The sequence below is a fragment of the Notechis scutatus genome, chromosome 1, assembly GCF_049901735.1.
Source record: "Notechis scutatus isolate UNSWTSFEM ecotype Mainland chromosome 1, rNotScu1.2, whole genome shotgun sequence".
Taxonomy (NCBI): domain Eukaryota; kingdom Metazoa; phylum Chordata; class Lepidosauria; order Squamata; family Elapidae; genus Notechis; species Notechis scutatus.
Window position 1 is genome coordinate 74,006,528 of NC_142009.1, and position 12,983 is coordinate 74,019,510.

At 38.3% G+C, this 12,983-nt stretch overlaps 1 protein-coding gene across 3 annotated transcripts in view; it reads left to right on the forward strand.

The window, feature by feature from the left end:
- The window catches only part of PCNX2 (pecanex 2), a 99,086-nt gene that overhangs the window by 7,155 nt on the left and 78,948 nt on the right, over nucleotides 1–12,983 (forward strand). For all 3 annotated transcript variants that reach the window (XM_087967897.1, XM_087967884.1, XM_087967893.1), the window contains exons 5-8: nucleotides 3,385–4,653; nucleotides 9,251–9,401; nucleotides 9,595–9,746; nucleotides 10,912–10,996. In XM_087967897.1, coding sequence (XP_087824023.1) covers nucleotides 3,385–4,653; nucleotides 9,251–9,401; nucleotides 9,595–9,746; nucleotides 10,912–10,996 — 1,657 coding nt within the window. The remainder of the gene's footprint in view (nucleotides 1–3,384; nucleotides 4,654–9,250; nucleotides 9,402–9,594; nucleotides 9,747–10,911; nucleotides 10,997–12,983) is intronic.

Below are 12,983 nucleotides of genomic sequence, written 5' to 3' on the forward strand. Positions count from 1 at the left end.
AATAGTAAGAAAGGGGAGGCACAAACTGTATTTAATAATATAAAACCTCATAATGAATGTATCCATTTATTGCATAGGCGTTTGGGGCATGTAAATTTTAAAATGCTAAAACGTACAGTTGAGTTATCTGAAGGAATAAGGTTAAAACCTTGTGATAAATATTTGCGTTGTAATGTTTGCTGTGAAGATAAGAGCAAAGTATTGCCTGCAAATAGGCTAAATGGTTTTAAAACAAAAGAACCTTTAGAAGTAGTATTCGCAGACATAATAGGTCCAAAGAAACCAGTATGGGGGTGCTAGATATATACTGAGCATTATGGGCCATTATTCTAGATATGGGTTTTGCTATTTAATGAAAAGCAAAACTGAAACATATCAACATTTTTTCAATTGGATTAAGTTTGCTGAAAGAAAGTCTAAACGGCAACTGATAACCCTGGTGACAGATAATGGTACGGAATTTATTAATAACAAATTCCAGAACAGACTTAAGATAGCTGGAATAGAGCATAAGAAGTCTGCTCCATACAGGCCAGAACATAACGCTTTTATTGAAAGAAGAGGCCAAACACTACAGGCAATGGTTAGAACAATGTTAACTGATTCTGGATTACCTGATTCTTTGTGGGGAGGCTACAATGTGTGCTAATAACATATTGAACAACGTTGTTAATACAACAACAGGTGAAATACCATTCACCAGGTGGCATGGCAGAAAACCTGACCTAAGTTACCTGCACACATTTGGTGCACCAGCATGGGTGCATATTCCTGCACAACTCAGAAAAAAAGGGCAACATAGAGCTAAAAGATTTTTCTTCGTTGGTTATCAGGCAAACCATAGGGCATATAGATTTTGGGAGAAAGGCACATCTAAAGTGTTATGTAGTGCTAGTGCCCAATTTCTAGAACATGAAGGATGGGAGAAATTAGAACAGGATGCCAATAAAGATGTAATTATTGAATCCTATAGAAATCCCATTAGTTATCCCTGTAACTTTAAAAATAAAGTAAAGAGACAAATACAGGATGAAATAGTGCCCATAAAGGAAGAAACAGATTCAATAGCTGAACAGGATGAGGAAGATGAACAGGTAGTAGTTCAACAAAGTCCTCCTGTAAGCCCTGTAAGCCCAGAAGAACTACACGTGTATCTAGACCGCCTGATAGGTACCAGGCTAACACAGTGTGCCAGATTAATCAAGTTCCTAATTCTGTTGAAGAAATTAAAAAGTATCCTACTAAGGAAAAAGAAAGATGGTATGCAGCAATGAATAAGGAACTGAATTCATTAAGAGATATGAAAGTGTATGAGAATGCCAAATTACCTGTAGGTAAGAAGTCCATTGGCTGCAAATGGATTTTTAAGGTAAAAACAGATAAAGATGGTAATTTAATCCATAAGGCAAGGTTAGTAGCCCAAGGTTTTAGGCAGAATGCTAATGACTACGATGAGGTGTTTGCACCTAGTCTTAAGGCAGCAACCTTGAGGGCAGCTTTAGTGTGGGCAGCTAGTAAAAACTATATAGTTAACCATCTAGATGTGGAAACTGCTTACTTGCACGCCCCATTAAAACATACTATTTATATGAAAAACCTGTTGGTATTAAAAGTGAAAATAAGAATAATAATGATTGTTGGTTGTTAAAGAAAAGCCTCTATGGTCTTAAACAATCAGGCTATGAATGGAACCAGTATATTGTAAAGGAACTAGACAATATAGGATTTAAAGCTGGTTTAGCCGATCCATGTCTGTTTAAGAGGGAGACAAATGGGAAAGTATCATTATTATTACTATTCACAGATGACATTGCATTGATTACTGAAACTAATGATGAAGCAAATAAAATAATAGCATCATTAGGAAAGAGAATAAAGATCAAGCAATTAGGGGAGATAAAGAAGTATCTCGGTTTAAATATAAAGAAAACACGGAAAGGTTTTAAGATATCTCAGGAAGATAAGATAAGCAAATTGCTAAAAGATTACAAGATGGAGCTTTGTAAGCCGGCTAAGACTCCAATGAGTCAGGAGTTTAGCAACACTGATGAACAAAGCCCGGAGTTTGATAAGGTGATTTATCAATCTTTAATTGGTAGTTTGAGTTATATTAGTAATTGGTCTAGACCAGATATTTCGTACTGCGTGAATCAGTTGGCTAGATTCAATTCTGCACCATGTGAAAGACACTGGATTGCAGCTAAGAGGATATTAAGATATCTTAAAAAGACAATGAATTATTCATTGTATTTAGAACCAAAGGGTGATTTAATTCTGAGTGCTTATGCAGATGCTAGCTTTGCATCAGAAAGAGACACTAGAAAGTCGACTTCAGGAACAGCCATAATGCTGAGTAAGACATTAATAGGCTGGAAGTCAATAAGACAACAGCATATAAGTTTGTCTAATATGGAGGCAGAATTCTCCTGTTTATCACTGTTATGTACAGAATTAATAATGTATAAACAAATGTTAATTGATATAGGTATAACTGTAGATTATCCTACAATTATACATGAAGATAATCAGGCAGCAATTCAAATGGCCACAAATATTGCAGTAAAAACAAGGAGCAAGCATACAGATCTAAGATACCTAAACGTGAGACAATCTGTAAGAAGTAAGATGATTCAGCTAGAGTACTGTATGTCGGAGGACAATTTAGCCGATAATTTTACTAAAGCCCAAGGTGCCAGTAAGCACCAGGAGAGTTGTGAAAAATATGGGGTTAGATTGTAAGGTATTATATATTTATTTCACCCAAAAGGGGAGTATGTTAGGTATAACATTGGTACCAAATATGGTTTGGGTGAATAAATATATAAAACTTAGATATCATGGTTTAAGTGCTTATCACTTTAAGCACAATGCTGCAGGCAATTAGCCCATTAAGGGTGCGGTTAGAAGTTACAATATAAGGAAGCATTAGAAGCTGGAAAGCTTACTGCGACAAACTGTGTCTTACTGTGACTCTAACTGTGCCTGTAACTGAGATGTTCCTGTCTGCTACTGTTTGCTGATTTACTGCGTAATTCTACTGTTCTACTGTTTGAACTTCTTGCTGAATATCCAGCGTTTGTTCCTCTGGAGAGAGGCACCGGAGGAGGAGAAGATATCTTTATCGGCTGATAAAGATATTGCAAGGACTCTTAACTTGGACTATAATAGTGAGTCTTACTGGATGGAAATACTGTGAATGACTTAATGGACTGAATGACAATGCTTTAAACTCTAAATGGATTAAAAACTATTTAAACTACAAACAGTGTTTGTGTTCAGTGTGTGTATACTCTGGGGCCCTTCCTGGCTTGACTACTGCTGCAATACTCTGCTAGGGGTTAATCCCCAAACCCTAACAAGTATCTCTTTGTCTGTTTTTACTAGGAGTACTGGTTTCAGAAGAACAACTTGTCCCGCCAGTATTGTTGACCTCACCCTGTATCAAAGCCAATATTTTGCCTGCTTCCGTGACAGGTGTGCCAAGTTCCACCACACCAGTAATAGTGAACAAGCCGAATGCTATGGAGACTATTATCAATGGTGGAACAAAAGAAAAAGAAGAGAAGGAACAACCTTCTAACTTTACAGAAGAAGATGCTCCACTGGATAAAGATGTGGTTGTTACAAAATTGCCAAATCTTTCTTTGTCCCAGTGTGATATTTTAAAAACAGGCATTTCTTTTGAGCCTTGGAGTATGGACAGTCCTGTCCTCTTTTTAGAGGATTTAAACGATCCTACATGTTTAAGGAAAGAGAATTTATTGGATGGGTCGGCTCGAGACAGCACTAGAACTGGTTTTCCTCGGTGCAATACTGTGGAGTCTGAGACAGTTGCAGAAAGCTCTTCCTATATGGATGACCTGAAAACACAGTTTGATGAATCGGAAAGTGAGATCGCTGTTGCATTGGTGGACAGTTCTCATTCTGGGGATCCATTTACACTACATGAACCCATTAAAATAGTTATCACCATGAGTAGCACCCATAACTCAGCTACTGATTTAGAGGGCTTGCAGCTCATGAAACAGTCAAGTCCTGAGAAATCTGGTTCAGATCCAGAATCTGCTGTGGCTGCTACACTTCAAGACAGTAAACAAAGCAACAACCAAATGATAATCCCGGTCATTACTTTTGATCTATCTGAGGAGAATGGAGGCCATGCTTTTCAAGAAGTAAGTGAAAGTTTGAGAACCCCAGAGAATTTAAACGTAAATGTGTCGTCTAATCAATGTTCTGGCTATGAATCTGGTGAACAAGACAATATTGGAAAGGAAATCAGTGACAACCCATCAAACAGTCATGAAGGAATGATGTGTCCTGGAAATGCTTCTGAACTTCTAGAAGACCCAGAAGAAGGCCAGTGGAATTTGGAGGTCCCCTTATATAAAACAACTCATGAGAAGAGACACGCTCGTGTTCTCAGTGTGGATAGTGGGACAGATGTGTTTTTAAATAAGAACTCATCAGAGACTGTTAGTGGAAAAGAAAAACTTTTGCCCACCTCAAAATCTGACCTGGAAGCTAAAGAAGGGCAGATACCAAATGAATCAAATTTCTTAGAATTTGTTTCGCTGCTGGAATCCATCAACACTTCAAAGCCAACAGCACCAGATTTGAAAGCAGAGCCTGCAAAAGATAAAGGGCTAGCTGGAGGTACCGTGCATAATTCAAATTATTATTTTCCAGTGCATACAAAGAATGTGAGGAATTAATGTGCAATAAAAGCAGTTTCCACTCATGCTAAAATAAGTATCAATAAATTCTTAATTGGTATAAGATGGACAAGATTTTTTTGGGCTTCATTAGATGTACTGTATATTGGGTACCATATCTGGTTAGTTTTTAAGAAGACACATTGTCTCCTTGCTGATTTTAATCTCGGTCTTTTACTGGGTTAGGGAAAAAACTATACATTTCTTTACTCTTATTCAATTTCATTATTATTATTATTTTTTCCTATATTTATCCAATTTATAGTTATCATCTTCATTTCTCTCTGACTTGATTACCGTTATTCTCATCCAACATTCCTCCAAGGTTTTATTAATTCTCACACAGACATAAACACACAAAACACAAAAACATAAAACTTCTTTTAAGAAAGTAACTTGGCCCCAGATTACCTCTCTCTATATGGACTTCAGTTAAATTCATGTTCATTTTATATACCATTACCTATCTTATTTACCATTCTATATCTTCTATATAGCTTCTCCGCTTTTCACTCTTCTTAATTCTATTTTATTTAATTCATTTTAATTTAAGTCATTGTATCTTTTGTCCATTCCCGAATTATCCATTTATCTCATTCCCTATAGTGAAAAAAAAAAAAAAAAGAATTTCTCCTGGAATCACTAATCAGAGTATGATGCCTTTCTATCGTCCCCCTAAATTAACATTTAAAATAACGCCTAGTACCCAGTCTGATTCTGCTTAGTACATTCTACCTACTAACTTTTAAAAAGAAGAAAAAATAATAAATCCAAAATGGTTAAATACATGATTAAATAATAAATCTAAATATTGAATCTTGTAACATTCCAATTATCTATTTCAAAAACAAATGCTACAGTAATAAATTTATAATAACATCAACACAATAGTCAATTAAACTCTTTAATTAAACTCAATATTCTAAACATTCCCTTTAATATTTTATTAAATTTTAAAGTCTATCATTACTAAACATTTCAATATTTTAATCTTTTATTAATTCTTATAACATTCTAGTTTTCTATTTATAATACAAATACTACAATACCATCTTATGTACCTTGCAGAATCTTCTTTTTTTAAAAAAATTATACATTACCCTTTGTCCCTAAAAAAAATTCCTTTTTTCCCATCTTGTTTCAAACCTTTGTGGCTTTTTCCCCCCTTTTCCCTTCCTTTCTTTTCCCACCTAACCTTTTTACCCCCCACCTCTCCTAACCTCTGCCTTGTTAGCTTCCCCTCTCTGTTGTATTCCTTTTTTCTTTTGCTTTCCAACATTGTGTTGATTTTGCATCTTATTTTTCTCTTTCTTGGGTGCTTTTTTAAGTCTTAAGTCCTTCATTTTCCTTCCTCTCTTTCTCCTTTCTTTCTTAATTAAATTTTTGGATTCATTAAAGATGGCATCTTCTTCTTCTTCTTCTGCTTTCTCCATCTGTTGTTGTGTTTGCTGGTAAATAGCAAGCGCCATTTCTAAAAAGAGAAAGGCTTCTTTCACAGCGTCCTTGCCTCCTTTCTTTATTTTTTCATATTCCTTTCTAAGTTCATCAACAAGTAAAGCCATTGTAAATCTTTTCTTTTTTTCCTTCTTCTTAAAACAACCAAGATGTTTCAAAAGTTAGAACAGTCCCAAAGTCCCAGAGACATTAATCAGTCCAAGCAAAGCACAAAGTTCTCACTTTCTCTTCCTGGGGTAATATCAATAAAAAGAAAAGAAAAGCCCAATCTGTATTTTAAAGCCTTGTTGCAATTAATTTCTAGTCTCAAAATCTTCAAGGCATCTCCTCCAACAAAATCTCAATATTTTTTTTTTGTCCTCTCCCTTCCCACTTATCACAAGAAGCCAAATTTTTTGATTCCATAGGGAAGGAGAGTAAACTTTCCTTTCAGCACCTCAAATTTGCCGCTTAAAATTCTCCTCTGGAAACAGAATATCATTCAAAAAGTCATAGCTTTCAGGATGTTAGGTACGTCTTATAGTCCTGGGTCAGCCAAGAAAAACTTTCTCTTCACAAACTTTCTCCCTCTTCCTCCTGCACAGTCTTACCCAGCTGCCGTCTTCTTTGTGGCGGCCATTACAGACCGCCGCTCCACCGTCTTGAGAAAAGGGGGTTTTGCCGGCTGGGGAGGGGGTCTGCAACACCCCCAAACCCCTCTCCGGATCCCCCCTGTCTTCGGCTGCCTCTACGGGGCAGCCCCAGCCTCCAAACCCGTCCGGATCAGAGGCACTAAGACGGCTAGCGCCGCAGGGATCGCGTAGTATCGCGAATCCCTGCCGCTGCCGAAGCCGACAAACCGGAAGTCTGAAAAAACTATACATTTCTTTACCCAGGCTAAAAAAATAGCAATAGAACTTAGATTTAGGTACCACTTTATAGTGTTCATTTATTTATTTATTCATTCATTCAAACCTGTTAGAGCCACCCAACTCTGATGGATTCTTTGCATAGTGGATATCAATTGTCATTTGCTGTTTTTACTCTTTGTTACATTTCATGGTTTCCTCTAGAGAAGAGCAAATGGAGTCCTTCTTACAATTATACGCAATTGATTCTTTAGAAGTGTGTGTGCATATAAAATTACACACACGCATACACACACACATATTATAGAAGTCCTCTTCCATATCAAAATCCTCTGTAAATCAGATTTTCCAGTTCTGTGCCATAACATTTATCTTTTCAGACTCTAATTTACCTAATGCAAGAAAGGGATATGGCCCTACAGCTTTGAACAGAATAGCTCGTTGATCACAGATTGCAAAATAAACCATATATTATAAAACAATTTTCAGCTACTTACTAAATAAACTTCTCTTTTACAATATTAGAATCTAGGATAATATATCAAAATGAACAAATTGAAGATAAAGAAAGTTAAGCTGTTTAATTTGGTGCTGGCTACCAATTTGGGTGATTTTAAAGGATTATTACATAAACTTGTGAATGATCTGTTTCTCCATTCTATTCATTTTAGTATCTCCTTAAATATAGCATGTCTCTTACTTAACATAGTGGAGAACTAATGGGAGCAGAGCTTCCATCCTATTGTTTGTGATTTTGAATTTCCCAGATATATCTGATTGGTTGCTGCTGAATAACATAAAAAGTTGGACTAGATTGGCAGCAGGTCTCTTAGTATGTGGTTCTATCAACTTCTGGGAAAAGTAATTTCACCAATAAGTAAGTGGATAAGAATCATAGAGATCTAGAGGCTGAAAGTTGAAATATTGTATTAGCATTAAGACAATCAAAGCTAGATATTAAAGGGATTAGGTTAAACTGGAGAACTGGTAATAAATGAATAGGATGTTTTTTTAAAAGAGAAGTCTTTTGTCCCGGAAATAGGAGAAGGCAGTAAAATGCATACAAGAGATATCTGAAGAAGACAGAGTATAGAACAGTGATGGTGAATCTTTTTGTTGTGGTGTGCCAAAAGCGTGCGTGCCAGTACCCACAATGCAATGCACCCTGTCCCCCCTGTTCATGCACTCACAACACCCCCGCCCTGTCCCCTTACCTGCACTGTGCATACACGTGCCTCCCAGGTGATTTTCATCCCGTTTGAGGCCATTTTTGCCCTCCTGGAGGTTTGAGGGAAGCCTCTGGAGCCTCAGGAGGCCGAAAAACGGGCCTTCTGGAAATACCGGAAGTGCCCATTTTTAGCCTCTGGAGCCTGGGGGAGGCCATTTTCGCTCTCCCAGAGGCTCGAGGGAAGCCTCTGGAGGCTCAGGAGGCTAAAATGGGCCTGTTTTGTCCCAAGGCTCTAGAGCAGAGGTCTCCACCTTGGCAACTTTAAGACTTGTGGACTTCAACTCCCAGAATTCTCCAGCCAGCAGAGCTGGCTGGAGAATTCTGGGAGTTGAAGTCCACAAGTCTTAAAGTTGCCAAGGTTGGAGACCTCTGCTCTAGAGGCTTCCCTCGAGCCACCAGGAGGGCGAAAATGGCCTCAAACGAGCAAAAAATCAGCTGGGAGGTGCATGCATGCACAGTGCAGGTAAGTTTGGCTGGGGCTCGCATGCCCGCACAAATGGCTCAGCGTGCCACATGTGGCACGGGTGCCATAGGTTTACCATCACGGGTATAGAATTTAAGAATGAGGACTAAAGGTCAAAAAAGAAGGAGAAGGAAAACCTATCTGGACTGAAGCTGACAGTAAAATCAAAGAGACAGAAAAGGAGGAAAAGGAAAGATTTAATGTCACATTTCCTACAGACTTGGGTTATGAATCACTTCACCATCAATCCATACAAGCATAAAGGAAAAGACAGCAGATGGTTCATTTAATACTTATGATATTGCTACTTTTCAGCATCGTTAGTGGACATCATTCATCATATGTAAGTGCTTGGCCCAATACATTTATTAACTTTGATCTCTGGGCTGGTGAGGGGTATGAATTAATGTAATCATAAATTGACTTTCAAAGGTCTGGCATTTTTCTATGGTAGTGGTGTCAAGACCTTTTCATTCAGGAAACAAAAATACAAGCAAAATATTTTCCCAGGTTGTACATGGAAAGTTTTCTCTGTGTCTTTCAGATGGCTTTCTAAGAGAGAAAAGAGAGGGTGCATTGACAACAGGAAAAAATGAAAATCATGGTTCCTGTAAACAGGAGAAAACCGAGATGGAAACTCAGGATTGTACTAACGTTAATCCAGTGATGCCAGAACCAATAAAGTTCACTGCCCAGTAAGAACTATGTTCTTATTTTTCAAGTATGCAGTAATATGTGTTGGCCATAGGCGTTATGAAAAAGTTCACGTCAAGTTTCATTTGCTCTATTTTCTTGGTTTCATGAGAAATTGCTAGGGTGGGGCAGAGAAAGAATTCACCTGCTGCTTTTGAAACCCCGCCCCCTTTTTCTTATTGATATTTTGACAAGTTACCAGAGCACCAGACAACGACAGATCATTTATCGGGTAACTTCACAGCCAGACAGTTCCCTCTTGCAAGTCATAAGTGGCCCTGAAGCATCGGTGCAAGAAGAGATGTCAGTGGATACAATGCACATCTATTCCTTCATAGATGGAAAAGGTAATCTCATATGGAGGAATTGGGAAAGCTTTTCCTTTGGATAAACTCACTTAGGTTTCTATGTGCATGTGGATTAGCTTCTCGGACTCATGTATCTGAATAGGTCCCAGGATTCTATTGAGGCATGGCAATTAGAGATCTGTGATAGGCTTTTTAAATGTATAGATCCTATACATTTAAGGTTTGGAAGGTTATCACCAACACTTCAAATATGCCCCATAAGCAGTCCAAGTATGTATGTGTGTATTTGTGCATTTATTTATTTCCCACATTTATTATTTTTACAAATTACTCAAGGGGGCAAACATGCAATACACCTTCCTCCTACTTTCCCCACAACAAGAACCCTTTTCATAGCCTCTTGGCACATTTCCTAACTCTTCCACTTTATTTTGTTCCATACTGTCCACCATTCTCTCCTCTCCTCTCAACTTCTTCGAAGCTTTCTTTTTTTCTTCTCTGTTTCTCCCTTTGCACTTTGGGTTCCAGATGCTGCAACAGCCATCCTTGTTCTCTGCCTTCCTTTCTGATTCTATTCCACAAATTCTCTTTTATAGCATTTAAATGTGCTGTGGGCAATAGCTACAGAGGTTTCTGCACTTTCCTTTGGGATGAATGTCAGTGCCACCAGTACCCAAGACCATCCAGATTCTAATCTTTACACTTAGCATAGCACCCATCCATACTCTCTTAATGAAACATGGACTTTCTGTCTTCCCTTTAACATTTTCCCAATTCCAGCTCAGTCTATGAACTTCTCTCCTTCTAGCTTCTCCCTCAACCCACCTCTTTCTTTCAGAGTTAAACTCTGGAACTAAATTTTAATAGCCAAATCTAAGCTTTAACAAACTTGCTAACACACCCACCCTTTCAGATGCCATTGTTCTGATTTCTCCATGGCTAATGCAAAGTTACAAGAGGATTGTTGCCAAGGCTAGGGCTGTGGCAAGGAACATTTTAAAATGATTGTGTTGCAGCAGCTACAATGGTGCTGAAATTTGTCTTATCAGATAGAGCTGAGAGAATGCAAGTTATTGACAAGGATACCTTAAGATAGGATTTCTATTTCTGGAAAGCTGGCCTTCTAATTTTATAATTTCTCAGTTATAAAACTGAGTGCATGGCAGATCATTGCTCAACAGATTATGTTTCCTTTTATTTGAAGGAGAAATGAGGTCCTTGTACTTAAGGAGTCAAGCAGAAGGAAATATTGAAAATTCACCCATCTATGATTGCATCTCCAATACTCAGTAAGTAAGCTCCTCATGTGCTGGATTTCATTTCTGGAATGGTTGCTTGGTTTTCCGGGAATATCATTTTCATGAAATATCCATATGTGAATGACATAGACTCTGTTGTATAATAATTTAGATATTTTCTCCTTCAAGCTCTGTATCGTGTTCAATAAATCATAGTATTTCTCCAACTTCGAATTATAATTGCCAGTATTTGAACTTAGGACTTCTTATTTGCAAAACGGGTTATCTAGCACTCGTCTACTCTATTATGAAATTGAACTGGTATCTAGGATAAAAGTAAAGAAATAAGTTTTATATGATATCCTGTAAATAATTTAACAAATATCTTAATTTTATGCCAGTACCACATTCATTCTGTATTTGCAAATTTTTCCTGTGATATAAGTTACTGTTGCAATACAGGTAGTCTATAGCAATAGCACTTAGACTTATATACCACTTCACAGTGCTTTACAGCCCCCTCTAAGCGGTTTACAGTCAGCATATCGCCCCCAACAATCTGGGTCCTCATTTTACTGACCTCGGAGCGATGGAAGGCTGAGTTAACCCTCAGCTGCTCAGAATCAAATGCCTGGAGTGAGCCGTGAGTTAGCTTGCAGTACTGCATTCTAACCACTATACTGCCACAGCTCTTATAATAAGTATAATCCCACCTAATAGTGGAAGAGGACTATTTTCCTCATGATTTGGTGTGCATATCAAAATTGAGTTATGCCTTCTTGAGGAGGATATGCCCTACTGTCTTTTTCAGTGAGAATAACAGCACCTCCTCATTCAAAGGTGCATTTACCATGGCATTAATTTCAGCCCATGTAGAGACCTTTACCAACCAGGACGCATAATTTGGGCCAAATCTGAAACTTTGTCCCCCAGTTCAGAAATGGGAGGGGTTGTAGGAGAAGGCAGGAAAGAGCCACTTCATGAATATTCCTTGATGGGATGGAAATTAGGATTTCTTTTGTGTTTGTGAATCAAATATGTGTGGTTTCAGTCAGCATTTCTTAAAAAGCATTCTTTAGGGACAAACATTTTTTCCATAATTACATAATTATGTGTCAAGATGCTTCAATATATTAACATTTTATCATCAGTAGGTTAGCCAAAGAAAATAGAATTCATTTATTGGACTTATATCTCATGTTTCCTTCAAAGTGTATATATAGGCTCCCTCTTCTAATTTTCCCTTCCAACAATGTCCCTGCATGATAGGTTGGACTGCAAGAATAATTAGCCAAAAGTCTGCAGTGAGTGTTAAGAGTAGACCTGAACCTGGGTCTCCAGGATGTTAGTCCTACATCTTAACTACTATATCACACCGGTTCTCGGTTAATATTCTAGATCCGTGTTTCTCAATCTTGCCAAATTGAAGATGTATGGATTTCAACTCCCAGAATTCCCTAGCCCACCCTAGATGGGTGGTGAATTCTGGAACTCCTGTCTGGGGAATTCTGAGAATTGAAGTCCTCACATTTTCAAGTTGCTAAGGATGAGAAACTCTTGTTATAGATCAGTCTTACCCTATCTCCGTGATGGCGAACTTATGGCACGCATGCCACAGGTGGCACACAGAGCCATTTGTGTGGGCACGCGAGCCCCAGCCAAACTTACTTGCACTACGCATGTGTGCGCTTCCCAGCTGATTTTTGGCCTGTTTTCGGCCTTCCAGAGGCTTGAGGGAAGCCTCTGCAGCCTTGGGAGGTCGAAAAACAGGCCCGTTTCGTCACTTCTGATATTTCCAGAAAATCAGCTGGGAGGTGCGCGCATGTGCAGTGCAGGTAAGGGGTGGAGTGTGTGTGTTGCGCATGCATGCACAGGGGAGGCAGGGCACATTGCATTGTGGCTGCTGGCACGCGTGCACGCTATTTCACGTATGTGCTTTCAGCACACCACAACAAAATGGTGCCTATCTGGCACCATTCAGGTATGGTTGGGATTACAGTTCCTTGAATTATTGGTTAATGTGACCTTTGTCTAAAGC